The 16986-nt window shown below is 40.0% G+C and overlaps 1 protein-coding gene and 1 pseudogene across 2 annotated transcripts in view; one reads left to right on the top strand and one right to left on the bottom strand.

Annotated features, from left to right (window-relative positions):
- Nucleotides 1-1668: 1668 nt before the first annotated feature.
- Nucleotides 1669-2309, bottom strand: LOC107530978 (ubiquitin-conjugating enzyme E2 L3 pseudogene; annotated as a pseudogene).
- Nucleotides 2310-6753: 4444 nt separating this feature from the next.
- The window catches only part of CLTC (clathrin heavy chain), a 58994-nt gene continuing 48761 nt past the window's right edge, over nucleotides 6754-16986 (top strand). For both annotated transcript variants that reach the window (XM_016203806.2, XM_016203801.2), the window contains exon 1: nucleotides 6754-6862. In XM_016203806.2, coding sequence (XP_016059292.1) covers nucleotides 6821-6862 — 42 coding nt within the window. In that variant the 5' untranslated portion in view covers nucleotides 6754-6820. The remainder of the gene's footprint in view (nucleotides 6863-16986) is intronic.

The following is a 16986-nucleotide window of genomic DNA, read 5'->3' as shown; positions in this document are numbered from 1 at the left end:
AGGGGAGAGGAAAGGAGAGAGAGAGAGAAACATCAGTGATGAGAGGCACTGATCGTCTGCGTCCTGCACACCCACTGCTTGGGATCGAGCCCACAACGCCGTGGCATGTGCCCTGACCAGGAATCCAACGGTGATCTCCTGGATCATAGGTTGATGCTTAACCACTGAGCCATGCTGGCTGGGCAGCTCACTTGAATTTAAGACCAGATAGTAAATATTTTAAGCTTTTGGGCCATACAGTCTGTTGTAGCTACTCTGCTGTTGTACTATAAAAGCAGTCATGGATAATACATAAACAAGTGGGTATGTCTGTGTTCTAACAAAACTTTATGGACAGTGAAATTTTTCATATAATTTTCACGTTAGGAAATACTTTAGATTTCTTATTTTTACAACTTGCACTCTAATCCAGAGGAGCAACTTTTCACATACCTATTCTAATTAAAATGATTTCATTTGAAAGAAAAGATCTTTTAAAATATTTCAATTAAAATTTACAAGAAAAGATTTTAATTTCATGAAATATCTAGGACTAGGACTCCTGGTTTTTACTTTTTCTTCATAGCAGAGCTGATGGGATTGAGCATAATGTAAATCAGTAAATTAAAATTTTAATCTTTATTCTCCCAAAGATTTTCAAAGTAATATGTATTGCTTGTTAGCTGTTCCTTTAACCTTACAATATGAATAATGTAAGACTCTCTTGTGAAGCTATTGGAAATTTTTCAAAGAAAAGAATCGTATTACTTGTTCAGATGAAATCTCTGTATGTTTCTTAATCTGATTTTACTTGGTTCTCATCTAAAACATAGGAAATGTGATGGACTAACCCAAAATATAACCTGGCACCCAGTTTGTTGTGCTAACTCCAGGTGTGATTATTAACAACGTAAGTTAGCCTAGGCTGCAAAATGAATAGGTGGTACAGTCAGTAAATGTTACTAGCTTAAGAAGTAGGGTAAATAGATTTTAAACTGAGTTTTTAAGGAAAAGTAGGACTTAGACTGCAACAAAAAGAAGACAATTTGTGTGGTTGGGGAAAAGAATCAGAGTTAAGCCATGAAAGATTGTGTGTCACTTTGAGAAGGGCTTTTTTTGAAGGGTTTTGCAGTTTCTAGTCTGTAACTTGAATTAACACTAAGTAGATCAAATGAAAAATAATTTGAGTGCCACTCATACTTGCAGATAGAAAAAATGTGAAAGTCGGCTTGGACTGGGGTTATCCTTTTATAGCGTGCAGCACTTAGAGACTGCCTGCCATTGTGTGCCCGTCTCCCAGTCCATTTAGTTCCCTTTCAAGAAATGGAATTTTTAAGCCCTCCTCAATAATGAGGAGTGTAATCTCTCCTCTATATCTGATCTGATGGTTAGCTAGATAGTCTTTATTAGGTTTATATTTGAGTGGCTGGTAGATCTAACCTCATATCTTTTGGTGCTAACAGGGTTGGCTCAGGAAAGAAAAAGAAAATTTAAATAAATGAGGTGGGCTCATAGGAATGCTACATATTTTTAATTACTGAAGTGTTATGGATGGAGTAGTAGCATGGTTGTATACTGTCCAACATTAAAGTCAGGTTGTTGGTTTGTTTTACATAACCCATTTTTATCAGTCATGACACACTGAAGTAAGGCATTTTTATTTTATTTTTATTTTTTAGAACATCTTAAATTTTTAATACTCCTTTACAGGTTACCTAAGACCACTTTTGATTAAGAAAACTGTAGAAAGTTAGTAGCTGCAACTGCCACAAGCAAGCGCCAGGTGGTGGCCTGTGTCAGTTTTCCAGAGAGTCCTGCTTTGCTGGGTGTCTGCTCACACTTGCTGGAATCAGTCATGGCAGATTTTAGTCCATAGGTCGCTTTTCCCCATATTTCTTTGTAAACTCTTCAGCATTCTTACAGAATTTTTTACGGTCTTTAGAGTATTCTTCAGCTAGGTCTGCCCTAAGGGGGTGCTCAGGCTGGGGGTCGTTCACCAGTGCTATGAGGGACTGGATTACTTGGTCAGTTTTCGTCGCTGGCTTCCAGTTTTCAGCACTAATTACTGGCAGACAGACCTGTCCCTTTTCGTCAATGTTGGGGTGATAGATCTTTGTTTTAAACGTGATCTTCGGTGGTTTGAATGGGTATTCTGCTGGAAAGTTGATTTCGATTCTGAAGGCCCCCTTATCATATGGAGGGTTGTCAGGAACAATAAGCCCCTGCCAAGTCAATACATTAGCTTCATCAACCTGGATGTTACGGAAGTTTTTCATTCCACATTTGCGGATTTCTTCCAGCTCCTTCATCAGCCGCCTGCTGGCCGCCATCCTGGGTCTGGTGCTGCTCTGAAGTAAGGCATTTTTAAAAAAGTAATTTCTAGTGTGTCCTAAATTTGGTGCATATTCAGATCAGGCTACATTTGCAGAACTACACAAAAACTACACAGTGATGAACCTGAGCTGCACCTCCCCCCCCCTTTTTTAAGAGAGAAACATGGATGTGAGAAACATCAATTGGTTGCCTCCCCAATGTGCCTTGACCAGGAATTGATGTGTTTGGGACGATGCTACAAACAACTGAGCCACTCGGCCAGGGCCTGGGTTTTTTTTAAGATTTAGATTTGCTTTCCCCATAGAACACATTTTTTTAGAAAGCCTTTTCAAAAGATTTTGAGTATTAAATTTTCATTGTATTGAAAAGTGTTTGTTGATTAAATTATACTTCCTTGAAACTGTTACTGAATTAATGAAAACTTTGTTTACCAAATCTAAGCCCTTAACTATTCTGAGGAAGAGTTGACTATGGTTAACAAGTCTGCATGTGTACATTGCTACTGGTAGAACTATCCGTGAAGTGTGACAGAGTTTTAAGATTGCTAAGAGAACATGTTTGTGGGTCATGCCTTGCTTTGGATTGAGGACAGTAAAAACTGTAGGAAGTGGAGAGAGACAGTTCTACATATTTAAAAAGGAGAAAACAATTAGCCTATAATAATCATTTCCACACCCTGCCCCTCCACTTTCAAGCTTCTTTTGATTTTGTTTTTGGATATGAAAGGGATGTTATGATGTGGCATCTGAGTCGTCATTGATTAGCAGGGTTAATACTCTGTGTTTTTCTGTCCACAGTGCCCCGTGTATCACTATATTGAATCAACTTTCCTGAAATGACTTTTAAGCCACTTCATTCCTCTGCGGGGATCTGATTTAACCTTAGAAAACACGGGAGGGGATTATATAATATGACCAGACTCCAGATTGTATTTCCACAGGGCTATTCACTTGGCACATGTTCAATCCTGACACACAATAAAGATTCACTAGATCTTATTGCCATCCATGATACATTATAAAACTTGTCTATATAAATTACAGGTTTAGGACAAGCCTGAGTGAATGATTAAGTATAATTTCAGGCCCATTTCATTCTGAAAAAGGCTATGAAAAATTTTTTCCTTGCCTTGTGTTTCTTTTGGGGTGAGCTTTGCCTATACTCAGTGCCTTGCACAGGCCCAGAATAAAGTGGGCACTGTAGGTTGAGTAATACCTGAGCCACTTACTGGGGCGTTTGATATGTGCTGCTCTTTACCTAATCCTGCTGGGATTCTTATCAGGGGCCCTAGGGGGGTGAGATGTTTCAAAGCTGCTGTTTAAATGTCAAAACCACTTATCTTACTTGGGTAAGGCTCAAGTATATCCTGTTTTGTTTCATTAAAATCTGAATTTTAAATATTTGTTAGGTACAGCAGGTTAGGTTTAAAGTCTGCTTGAAAATTAATTTCTTAATGTTTGAGAACTGCCTTTACTTTGTGACTTTTGCAATGCAACTAGCTCATGCTGTGTTGAAGAGGTCAAGTTAAAGGCAGGGGCCTTAATTCTGGGGCTGCTTGAAGATGAACTACAGAGGAATCTGAATCACGGACAATGAAAAGTTTTTCTGAGGTGTCATTATCATTGGAGGTATTTATGTATATATCATAGTTACTGGCATAAAATATAAAATAGGGGCACAATAAAGGTTCCCTGTGTAGGTTTTAAGAAACTTGGCACTCCTCAAAATAGCACATGACCAACACAGTTTTTGCTAATGGCACTTGCTGTGACCCTACTATTGAACATTCTGCTAAAAAATAGCTTCAAATTAAAAGAACTTAACCATTTATTTTATAAACATGGCTATCTTACTAAAATATTTTCTGAAACCAGAAGCCAGGATGATGATACATTTATAGCAGTGGTCTTATTAAAAGACTTTATCAAAGGGGGGAAAAAGCCAGCAATTTTTCCCTGATTTACTAGGTTATCTTCTAACTTAAGGTAGTACCTTCAAGTCATTCAGTTACTGCTCAGGTAACTGTTAACAGTGACTCAGCCTTTGGGGCTACTAAACCAGTGACTGACAGTCTTTTTCCCTCTGCTTCTGCATCATTAGCAAGAACAGCATACTTCTCTCTTAGTACCTCAGCCAAAATTACTGATCTTTAAAAGCCACAGGTTTGGTCTAATTCTTATCACCTGGACCTTTTTCTTTTTTTTTTTTTAATCTTAAAAATTTTGGATTTATTGATCTGAAGGATATACTGTTCAAAATGAGCTGGTATATTGTAATCTATTTTTCTTTTCTCCAACTGATTTCTGAAGATAATGTATGTATTAGATTTCTGTGTGTGATGACACAGCAAGTCACTTTAACAGAACCTCGGCACACTTTTGGTTAGCTATTCCACACCAAATATCCAAGCCAAAATCAATTGCTTTGGGGATTCTAAATATACTTAAAATTACAGGTCTGTATGAAAACGCAAGACGGTTATAAATAAAGTTTCCATGGCTCTTTCATGATATAACTCTTGTATCCCAGATTCTAAGATTGGAAATGTTACTTAATTAAACTAGTGCTTTTACTGTAATAAAAACTCCTTTCAATTTTTAATTTAGATTTTGTCTACTTCCAGAAAGGACTGAAAGCAGCTATTAAAGTTGGTATTAGAAAGGTCATTTCAAATGTTGCAGAATACAGAACATCTTCAAGTATTTAGTTTAATCAAACAAAATGAGATTTTTCCAAACATAAATATTCACTCTTCTCTGCAGAACCTTCTCTCTCTCATCTGCCAAAGATTCTTCTCTCATCCTTAGTATGTGATACATATTTTGGGGAATACATTAAAAGCAATTTAAATGATTAAGCAAACTTCTCCAGGCAAAACTGCCTAACAAACAAAATTACTGTATACCTAACAGGAGTTTATGTTTAACTGGAAAGGGCACTAAAAATAATCATTGTATACCTGAGTTTTTCAAGACTTTTTTTTTTGAAAAAGAATCACCTCTTAGAAAGATGGAAGGCGCAGAACTAAATTCTTTTGTCTTTTATTGTATTTGTGCTATTATGAAATATTGCAGCTTATAATTTAGCAAGAAAGTGCTGGGAAGGTTATTAATCCATAATGAATATCTTAGATACATTAATGCTGTTAAAAGTCACGACACGCTCCGGCTTTTAAACGCTTACATTCCCAAACACTGCTAATTTGCAAGGAAAGGAGAGGTGGCCGGGCCAGTAAATTAATCCCTTTCTCCGAGTGTGCATTAGTCACACCGAAGGTCTTACAAACCACCCTTAACCCAGTTGTCCAGATCTGACTCATTAATTACTTGATGTGACCACAATTCTGGTCCAGTTCTTTCGCGTATTTATGAGACTCAAACCCTTTAACACCAGACAAATATATTACTAAGCTAGACCGACATGCATGTCCGCCAAAATGTCCGCAGAAACGCATAGAAAAGCTACAAGGCCAGCTTGAGATACCTCCCTGTCCGGTGAGCCAATTACTTAAGGAACACCCGGAGAGACTGCTAGTTCTAGTTGGAATCCAAGCGTCAGCTTTCCAACCGTCGGAAGGGCGTTCGTAAGGGCAGGGAGGATTTTAAGCCCCAATTCCTTGCCCCCTCCCTGGGATGTAAGCGAACACCCACCCTACGAAACTAGGCGGGGAAGGAGTGCCGCAGCCAGCGCCGGGAGAGCGCTCTGCGGGGAGGCCGTTTCCCTGAGTCACGGGAGGGCGGGAGGCTGGGCCCTTCTGCCCACGCTCCGCGCTCTTCCTAAGGGCAGTCGGTGTAAGTAGGCAGGGCCCCAGGGGAAACACGCAGCGCCACCATTCCTCACGGCGGCCCAACAGACCCCGCGTTCCCAGGAGACGCCACATTCCCCCAGAACCCGTCCTGCACTCTGAGAGCTATCAGCCGACCTTCCCGACCAGCGTCACGTGCACCCGGAAGTACGTGGGTGGGACCTAAAGCGCCAACGGAAGTGACGTCGCCCGCCCCTAGTCGCATGATGTGGCAAAATGCAAAAAAAAGGGGGGGGAGAGGAGGGAAAGAAAAGCAGGAGACTAAGCAAAGTGATGAGTCCGAAAAAGTAGTCCCTCCGCTCCCTCTAGTTCCCCTCGGGCCGCCGCAATAAGCGAAGCCTTGAGCGCACTGCGTCCCGAATTCCTGCGCTCGTTGCACCGCGACGCTCCGTGGAGGGGTACATAAGGCGGAGGGAGTGAGGAGGCTTGGGCAGAGTGCTGTCGCCGGATCCCTCCGCAGGGCTCAGCCGTTTCCGGAGTCTGCGCTGCGCCCGGTTCCGCCATTGCGGCTCTCGCGGACCCTGGAGCCTCCGCCCCCGACCCGAGCTCTTTCGTCTGCCTGCCAGTTTCCTGCGTCCCCGGAGAGTATCTTGCCGAGCCCAGCCCACCCCCTCCCCTTTCTCCTCCTCTCCCTTGGAGAGTCCGGGCAGCCACTGCCCCGCAGCCCCAGTGACAGGAGGAGACCATACCCCCGACAGCGCCATGGCCCAGATTCTGCCAATTCGTTTTCAGGAGCATCTCCAGGTGCGGCTCGGCCGGGGCTGGTGAGGGCTGTGGAAGGGGTGGTAAGGAGGAAAAAGCTGGGGTCTGGGCCCAAGCAGAAAGCACTATCGGAGGTGGGGGGGGGTATTGGTGTCTGTGGTAGATGGAGAATGGGGGCGCTGTCTTGGGAGGAAAGGGTTAAATGGTGTGAGGTTTGGATGGAAAGGGCGAGAGTCAGGGTGCGAAGGGCAGCGAGGCCAGTCCTGGGATGGAGGGCTTTTCTGTCTTCGCTTCCTGGGTGGCAAGAACTGCGCATAGTAACACCCCCCTCCCCCCCGTTTTATTCAGTTCATTCATTTGGGTAGGTTGGGGTGAGGGGGGAGAATTCTCCCGCGTTTCTTCCGGAGCTAGAATCTCCTCGCCTAGGCCTGTGTAGGGCTGTCACCTCCCATTGCTTTCCTCTTCCCTTTCCCCCGTCGTGTCTGCACCCAGGAGCTGTGAGGCGGGTGGGTTGGGGAGGAGCAACCTTTTTTCTTCCTCCCTTTGCGGCTTTCAGCTGAGAAAGACACCTTCCCCGGGGGATGGGGGCAATGGCGGTGGTGTGCTCCTTGCTTTCCCCCAAGGCAGTAGGAACAGAAGGTCACCGAAGGAACCGTAGGAGAGTAGAGTGGGGGAACGCGTTTCTCAGGGCGGCGTCAAGCCCAGAGTGCGTGGGGTCAAGGTCCCTAGGGGAACTCGCCTTTTTTTCCTTTTCTTCACTTCTCTGGGGTATTGAGGTTCTTATCCCCTCTTTGGTTCTAGAAGGTAGGGAAGAGTTATTCAGAGGTTTTCTTGGAGTCTGCTGGAGTTTAGCAGGTAGTTGTGGGCGTGAGTACCTCCCTCCCTCAGGATTGCGTGGAATTGAACTGAGCCCTGGGGATAGAGCTCACCTGCTCTGAGATATGCAAGGTTATTTGGTCTGTAATCGCTTTCCTTTTCGTAAGTTCTAGAATTCTCCCCCATGGTGCATTATCCTGTAGGCAACACACTGTCTTATCTGGCAGCATGCCCGTGGAGGCCCCAGGCAGGTGATCATTGGAGGGCTTGACTGAATTAGGCCTTTTCTGAGCTTCCTGGTGCACCAATCCAGGTTTCACTTTGGCTGAAATAATTTATTCATATTAATTTTCTTCCTAAATATTCCTTAAAGAGGCCTGCCTCAGCTCAATCTGAGGGGCTAATTGCATGATAAAAGATGCCATGGTTTGACACGACACTAATATTAGTAACCGTTTACCAGTGAAGGCTAATTTTATTTACTTTCTCCCATTGGTATCACGTCCGTACATACAGAATTCTTGTTAATAAAAAGGTTTAACATTCAGGCTATCAGTAACATAATTTCATATTTCTTTACAGGCATTATCACCTTTACATACATCAGCAAGAAATCCTTTTCTTTTAAGTCTTGAAATATAATGAATAACCTTTTTAAAATTTATTGATTTTAGAGAGAGAGGAAGGGGGAGAGAGAAACACCGATTGTTGTTCTACTTATTTATGCATTCATTAGTTGATTTTTGCATGTGCCCTGACCGGATTAAACCCACAACCTTCGTGTATTGGGAGGATGCTCTAACCAACTGAGCAGCCCAGCTAGGGCATTAATCTTTATTCAAAAAATGAGTTAAGTAATGCACTTTCTTCAGTCATCTATGGTTTTCAGGTCACTCATCTGAAGTAAATGGAACATTATTTTACAATAGGTTAAAAACATTAAGTGACAGAATGGACACAGAAGTTATTTATGCTCGATCTAAGATTTTAATTACTATGGTTATTTCTGTTACAGTAGGGTGTACCTGAATGTGGAGGGTTAGGAAAACAGTGTTCTTGGGTGTGGAAGAAAACAGGCTCCTTAGACTACAGTGCATCTGATGCATAATCTTTCTGCAGACAGATGTTTCTAAAATCATACACAGAAGCAGGTACAATTGCTATTTATAAGGCAGAGGTATAGCCCACTAATCTCATTTTTAAAAAATAGTTTATTGATTTTGATAGAGAGAGGAAAGGGGAGAAAGAAATTGATGTGAGAGCCCAACGTCCATTGGCTGCCTCCTGCGAGCGCCTCACCGAGGATTGAGCATGTGCCCCCACTGGGAATAGAACCAGCAACCCTTCCTTGTGCCAGACTACATCCAACCAACCGAGCCAGACAGATCTCATTTCTTGACTAGGGGTGGCTTGGGCAATAGTTCATCTCTATTAATGAGGAAATAATTATTAAATAATCCCAAAGATTGGAATCCAACCTTGTCACAGATTTAATATGGGTCTGATTTCTAAGGGATTCAGAATTTCTGCAAATACTTGAGTGAAGCTGTTTTCTTCCCAAATAATTTGAAGATTTGAATGTAAAGTAGCTTTTCAGTTACACTTGAAGAATTCCGTCATCCATTTTTTTGGAGTAATATGCCATGCCTAAAATTAGGCTTGCAATTGTGACTGTATGCTTCAGCTGAAAATGATTAGTTGAGTAAAGTCCCAGTCCCCAACCTCTTCCAGGATATGTATCTTCTGACTTCTCATTTTTATCTCTTCCCCTTTTAAAAATTAATAAGGATTACTCTAATTGTCATTTTAGGCCTTTGACATCTGAGTCCCTGCAGTTTGCTAAGTAGCAGAAAACACTCTGAAATACTTAGGATAAAAATTAGGAACAAGAATTGAGGAACTTGAATGTAGAGTTAGCTTGTGAAAGCTTCAAAAGGTGAACTGTAAATTTATTTTTATAACACGTAAATACTTTGGCCAGCTGAAGGATCTGTCACTGGGGCTTGGAACTATACAGCAAATGAATGTTAATATTTTAAGTTATGAAGGGTTTTTGTTTTTTCTTTTTTAGAATGTTTAGGCTGATAGTCAGTGGATGAATGCCTAGTTGAGTTAGACATTGTTAGAGTTACAGATTCTGGGAGGGAAAGTCCTAGGCTATACATACAAAATGTTGCCTGCAATTCTCAATTCTTGGCACATTAAGTATGTTTGTGCCAACTGATGCATTCCACTGTGTTCCAGGTTCCTTGGGTCTGCAATTAAAAATCTCCAACCCTGTTCTTTTCTTTTTAATCCATAAATGCAGACCTGGAATGTGTTGTGAGTTGAATGGTAGGGGTTCTTGATATGGTTGTTTTGGTTTGCAAAGAGAAAGCAATGCCAAGTGTTGTTGGGATATGCTATATGCTTAACTGGACTGCCTGAAAGAGGCAACTGCCTGGAGTTATGCTGCAGTCCACCCTTGGAATAGCTTCCAGGTTTAAAATATATCATGTTTTTCAGAATTTTCCTAATGGTCAGTTTACTCAGCTGAAAGGTGGGTGACTAATTCTAGTGACTGTGCTTTCACTCTCTAGGAAATAATTTAAGACGCGGAAGAGAGAGAGAGAGAGAGAGAGAGAGAGAGAGAGAGAGAGAGAGAGAGAGAGAGTGTGTGTGTGTGTGTGTGTGTGTGTGTGTTTCTGTTACTGTTACTGATACGGTTTTTGCCTTTGGAGAGGTACTGTCCAATAGAACTTTCTTCCATGATGAAAAATTTGTACTAGCTACAGAGGGACGTTGAAAACTTGAAATGTGGTTAGTGTGACTGAGGAACTGAGTTTTTGCTTTTATTTCTTTAAATTGATTTACATGTAAATAGCTGCAGGAGGCTTGTATCCTATGAATGGATGCGTGCTTTCCAGGTCTTCACTTAATCCCCTGACATCCTTCTTAAACAGTTGAAGAAAGTGAGACTCACAGTATCAGCCTAGGTCTTTTGACACCAACTATTCTGAAGAAGTAGAATGGTTGGCCTTAAGAGAAGTTATACAGCCCTGGTTGTAATTAGAGTTGACTAGAGCGTCATCCCCATACACCAAGGTTGCCCCCATATGCCAAGATTGCAGGTACAATCCCCAGTCAGGGTACATAAAAAAATCAAACAATGAATACATAAACAAGTGGAACAACAAATCAGTGTTTCTCTCTCTCTCCCTTCCTCTCTAAAAATCAGTACTTTTTTTTCTGTTTTTAAAAAGAGAAGTTATGCAGTATCCTAGTGTGCTTTTTTTGTTGTTGGACTTTGCTCCAAGAAATGCTTTCTCTACTGTTTAAAATGTGTTTAATGATGTGGTATAGTAGACAGATTAGGGATTTGGGGGTGGTTAAGACCAGTGTTGTCAAATAGAAAAATAATAAGAACTATATATTTAATTTTACATTTTCCAGTGGCCATATGGAAAAACAGGTGAAATTAATTTTAGTATATTTATGTAACTCAGAATACCTGAATGTTACAATTTCAGACTGTAATCAGTATAAAATTTTCAAATGAGATATTTCACATTCCTTTTTTTAGAGGGTACTGAATTTTCAAATCTGATGTGTATTTTACATTTAGAGCACATCTCAATTTAGAGCCTGTTTTCATTGGAAATATTTGATCTGTATTTAGCTTTTATAAAATTTACAGTTGGAAAAGCAGATTTGCAACGTAGGTTATTCTGAGCATACTTAAGTTTTCCATAAATAACCAATCATTAATAACTGTTTAAATTTTTTTTTTTTTTAAAGATATCTTTATTGATTTCAGAGAGAGGAAGGGAGAGGAAGAGAGAGAGGTAGAAACATCAATGATGAGAAAGTCATTGATTGGCTGCAGCCCACAACCCGGGCATGTGCCCTGACCGGAAATCGAACCCCAACCTCCTGGATCCTAGGTCGATGCTCAACCGCTGAGCCACGCCCGGCTGGGCAATAACTGTTTAATTTTAATTTTAAAATCGGTCACAGCAAACCTCATTTCAAATGCTCAGTACTACCTATGGCTTGTGAACTGTGGTTACAGTATTGGAGAACACAGATTAAGACTAACCTCTGGTAAAATAGGTTAAAATAGGCATAACTGCCTCACAAAGTTACTGTGAAGGTCTGAGGTCATGTATGTGAAAAGGACTTGGTGTAGCACTTTCGGAGCAATAAATGTTAGATATAAAAATTGTGTCTAGTACACTTTTTTCAGGTATCTTTGAACTGATGACACAGTGTTTAATTTGTATACCTAGATTTTTATGGTTCATAAATGTTTGGTATGCACCTAAGATTTGAGCATTTATCACATGTCAGCAACTGTGTTAGCCTAAGGACAAAGTAGTGAACAAGACAGACTGCAGCTTGCATTTGCACTTGCATTGATGAGTTTACAGAGGCTGTCCACACATAACTGCAGCCATGGATAGTATCTAATGTGTGATACTATGCAGAATTTAATACAAATATTAATGATACAAAATTGATCCCGCTCTTAAACTGTGTCCAAAAGAAAGAATTTTAAAAATCTTTCATTATAAACCATGAGTACTCATTGTGTATCATTGGTACATTTTTAATTAGTGTTCCTTGGTCAGAAATATTTGAGACCTAATCATATCTGATAAAATATCCAGGTGGTATGCCTGTCAGACCTTTGTTTGTGTTGTTTTATATGACCTTCTGTAAGATGGTTGTGTTGAAGTAAATCTCACTTAAATGGGAAATGAGTTCCTTGCTGATAGATATTTTAGTCCTTTATATTAGAAGGAGACTATTTCTCTGGTTGATTTATAGTATATATGTAAATCATAGCAAAGTTTACAGCTGTAGGTCCGTCCCCCCCCTCCCCCGCCCCCAGCCAAGTGCCTGTGGCTAATGCTCTTAACTTGATGGGATGGCAGGAGGTTTGGATCTGAATGTATTATGCAAAACCCATCTGTCAGACTTGGTTTTTGTGTCTCTCTTTGTATTATGAAAGACATAATTTAAGGTATTTTGTCTTAGTTTAGAGGGAATAACTATACATCAAATCTTAATTGCTTTGAAATCTACAAGATCAAAATAAACAGCTGTTTGAGCACCTACTGTGTGCCAAGAACTCTACTAAATATTTTATGTTCATGATCTCATTTTATTAGCAAGATAGCCCCCTCATGTAGATAGGCTTAGATTTTTTTTGCAGATGGGGAAACAAGTTTATAGCATTTAACTTGTAGAGGCACACAGCTCATGAGTGGGTGATCAGACTAATATGTGTTCTTCTTTCAGTGTGGGACATTGCCTCATTTGGTGTGTGATCTGTATGATTTGAACTGCAAAATATACCACAGTTTGTATGTAGATTGTGGTGGTCTTTGATGTACACATTCTACTAGTAGTTTGTTTTTAGGTTAGTAGTTTTTATATTTGAAAATAGGGGCCAGTGAAGCAACATTTGATTTTTTTTTTTATCCCTTAAACAGTTATTTAGATGAAGTTTTTAAAGGACTTTATCCAAGTTTCCACTAGAAAATTGTGCAGAATGATTGAGATCAGATTAACTTGTAACCATGATTATCAAATCCCTCTCATAAGGCTGAACTTCTTAAACTTCTCTGTAGACATTTCCTTGATGACAAGAGTTCCAGTTTGAAGCCACTTGTAAAAGCAGGAAACTTCTGCTTTCTATTTTACTAAATTATGCATTCTTTTGTGTGTATACTAATGTAAAAGTTGAGTAGAATTGTAGGAAGGTGATTGTGCTGGGGAGGAGGAAAGTGGGAGTAGGACATGCTTGCTCAGTTTGACTAGCATAGCCCTATGTAGAGGGGAAAATGATTGCAAACTGGTATGGCTGTGCTTGGGAAGCAGAACTTCCAAGTAATAGTACTTCCTGTTCTGAATCATTGGGTAAATAAGGACATGTCTTGAAGTTTTAGTTAAGTAAAGCAGATTTTAAAGCTTATTTCTGAAAGAATAGAAAATGAGTCCATTAAAACTATTTCATCACATTAAAAAAAATTAAATTCTGCAGTGTGCTATTGTGGAAAATATCTCAGATATTTAATCCAAGCTCTGTCTTTTTAGCTTTTCTCAAGTACCTCATTTATTAAGTTAATACTCTCTGTGCTAGAGGGGAGTCTCCCTTTATCAGTTGAGTTGAACATATGTGCCATGCTAAAGGAAAAAACCATCTCCCTAGTTACAGAAGTCAAGATCTTAAAGTTATACCAGACTCTTTCCTCCTCATTTTCTGTATCTAGTCCATTTCTGGAGTAGGGTAGGGAAGAACTTTCATAGTGATGCACACTGGGGGTCCTGGGCATTGCAGTTTTTGATGACCCCCATCTATTGAAACTGTAGTAATCTTAGTAGATGAAAAATGGGAATTGGGTTGAGCGTTGCTTTCATCTATTATTTTTGACCAGTTGCTCACCTAAGAAAGAGGGCTTAAAAACCATGAAAGTGGCCCTGGCCACGTAGGTCAGTTGATTAGAGCATGATCCCGATGCATCAAGGTTGAGGGTTAGATCCCCAGTCAAGGCACATAGAAGAATCAACTGATTGATGCTCCCTGGCCAGGCATCTCAGAGCGTTGCCCTGATATGCCAAAGTTACAGGTTCAAGCTGCAGTCATGGCACATACAAGAATCAACCAATGAGTGCACAGATAAGTGGAGCAACAAATCAGTGTTTCTCACTCTCTATCCCTTCTTCTCTCTAAAAATCGATTTAAAAACACACACACCAAAGTGGACAGAGTAAAGCCAAAGACTGTCCATATACACTGACCTTGGCAAAGAGCTGTCTTAGAATATTCCTCAAAAAGCAATCCCTTAGGGGTATGTTCTTGGAGATCATAACCCAAGCAAGTGAAAACAACTCTCATAATACACAAATAGAAATTCGAGGCATGTTATAAAATTCCAATGATTGCACCATTATGGGGGGGAAAAGCTTTGATGGAATGGTGATGACTTTCCAGTGCTAATGAAGACACTGATATAAAAAATGTCTATGAAGAGTTTAAATAAAATGGTTTTGAACTCCCTGAATTTGTTAATATTAAATGATTTTGAGGTAACCTGTAAGTGTTTGTGCTGAGTGTTATTTCATTCACTCAATTGAACTTGAAAATTTTGGTATTTAGGTTCACGAGGAAACATTCCAGTGACTCAGATGTAAAATAAAATGGTCTGGTCTTGTAAGTTGCAGCACCCGGGTTCTGATCATGCTTTAAATGATTGAACCAACTAGAAAAATGAGCGACACAGCATAATGTCTGATTTCCTAGCAGATCTGTCAGCACAGGGTAGAAAATACATGAATATCAGTGGTGAAGTTGAACTGAATCACTGGGCTCCCACTCAAAATAATGTTTTGTGAAGTCATTGGGAAGTTGTGTCACAGAATGAAGTTTCTTTGGGACCTTTACAGTTTTAACAGTAAGGAAACTGACCAGATGTTTTAGTTATTCATACCAGGAAACCAAGCCCTTAGATCTGCCCATTCAGATCGTCCTTTAAAGATCTTTGTTAAGTCAGCACTAAGTATTTATTGTGATCTTGAGCCTTCAAAGTAAGCCTCATTTCTGGTTCTTTGAAAGGAAAGTTTGGGTAAATTCTGCACCCGACCCCCATCTCCTATTGCTAGCACACAGACATACCACCTATTATCACATAGCCTTGGTAGCAGTCAGGTGCTGTGTGCCGGCTGAGGGGCATGTATACAGGAAAGGGCATTCCCTGGGAGAGTCATACTACATCTGTAAGATTGGGGACATAAAAACTTCCCTGTATTTCCCTGCAGCTTGGCTAAAATCGATATGTAATATTTCATCTACTTACAAATTAATATTTTTAAAGAACAAGTTAAATTTAAAATTTTCTAGTCGGTAGTTAAGCTACAAGTAGGAGAAATTCTCTTCGAGTCTCCTCATAGTTTACCAAAGCTAATAGTCTTCAGTCCTAGTCCCCACCTGTGTGGTTCCTTCCTGAATCTACTACTTAACCATTTGGCCCTGGCTAGGTAGGTCAGTTGGCTAGTGTTGTCCCGATAAACCTACGTTGCGGGTTTGATCCTCAGTCAGGACACATACAAGAATCAACCAATGGGTGCATAAATAAATGCAACAGCAAGTAGATGTTTCTCTCCCCCCTCCCTCCCTCCTTCTCCCTTCCTCTCTTTCTCTAAAATCAGTAATAATAATAAGAGAATTAAAACAATTTGCAGTGAGTGACCAGAGTCAAGAATTCTCCTGAGACAGTAATTACCTCAGAGACTGACAGGGAGTATAAACAAATCTATAGGATTAAAGGCATTTTTAGTTGTTGCTTGAAATGTGGAGCACACAAAACAAATGGCTGGTATCCTATTGATAGAAGAACTAAAGGAATGCTGCATTTTCAGCATTTTTCTTTATTTCCTGTAGAAGACAGCAATTGCCGTTTTTATGTGACATTCTGCTTGTTTCCTGGAAGGGCTTAATAAAGTAGCTCTGTCAGCATATTTTTTCACTGTGATTGATACTAGTGAAGGTAGAGGATGTTTGGAACTTTTAAAGGAAATTATGCTGAGTGAAATACTTGGGATAGGAAGTTAACCAAATCTTCAGGCATTTAAAATATCTGTATTGAGTGACATCCAAGTATCAGCAGGTTTCTCTAAAATTGTTGACTTTTTAACTCTGTAGTGGTCACACCTATCAAGCCTATCAAGATACAAGATTCATTTACATAAGTTACTGACCATGCAGAGTATTTACAGAATAGCTTCATTTCAAATACAGTAGCTAATACATACTTCCTTTTCATCCTAGCTATTCAGATGAAACAAGGAGGAAGGATCCGTAAAGTGTAGAGCCAAGCACTAATTGTGAAACATAAGTTCTTAGTAATGCTGGCATCAACACAAGTTTTAATGTATTTTGATTTTCAGCTGATACAGCTGGTAAATGAGTTCTGTTCTGCATTTACTAATCATTCATTAGGAGGCAAACTGCCCAGGTATGCTTATAAAAAAAAAGCCTGTTTCCCCTGGATGTTCTATCTGATCAAATGTAAGAACTGCTGGTTGAAATTAGTAGGCTCAAAGCAAACCTATTACTCCTTTAATTATGTGATATTTGTAGGCATAAATACAATTGTGATTGATTGCTGAGATAGAGACTTTGTGCTAATGGAGAGCCTTGTCTTTAGTTAGTTAAAGAATTGGGCATTGAAAAGTACTGTGATTTTACTTGGTTGTAATGTCTTATGCTAGCATTTTCTGCTCTTTTTAATAAATGTATACTGTTTGGATTAAATATACTCATAGTTCATTCGGTCCCTTTAACAATATTTTTCTAGTTTGACCAC

The sequence above is a fragment of the Miniopterus natalensis genome, chromosome 17, assembly GCF_054644295.1.
Source record: "Miniopterus natalensis isolate mMinNat1 chromosome 17, mMinNat1.hap1, whole genome shotgun sequence".
NCBI classification, from domain to species: Eukaryota; Metazoa; Chordata; class Mammalia; order Chiroptera; family Miniopteridae; genus Miniopterus; species Miniopterus natalensis.
The sequence above is the reverse complement of the archived record's forward strand: the minus strand, read 5'-3'. Positions and strand labels throughout refer to the sequence as shown.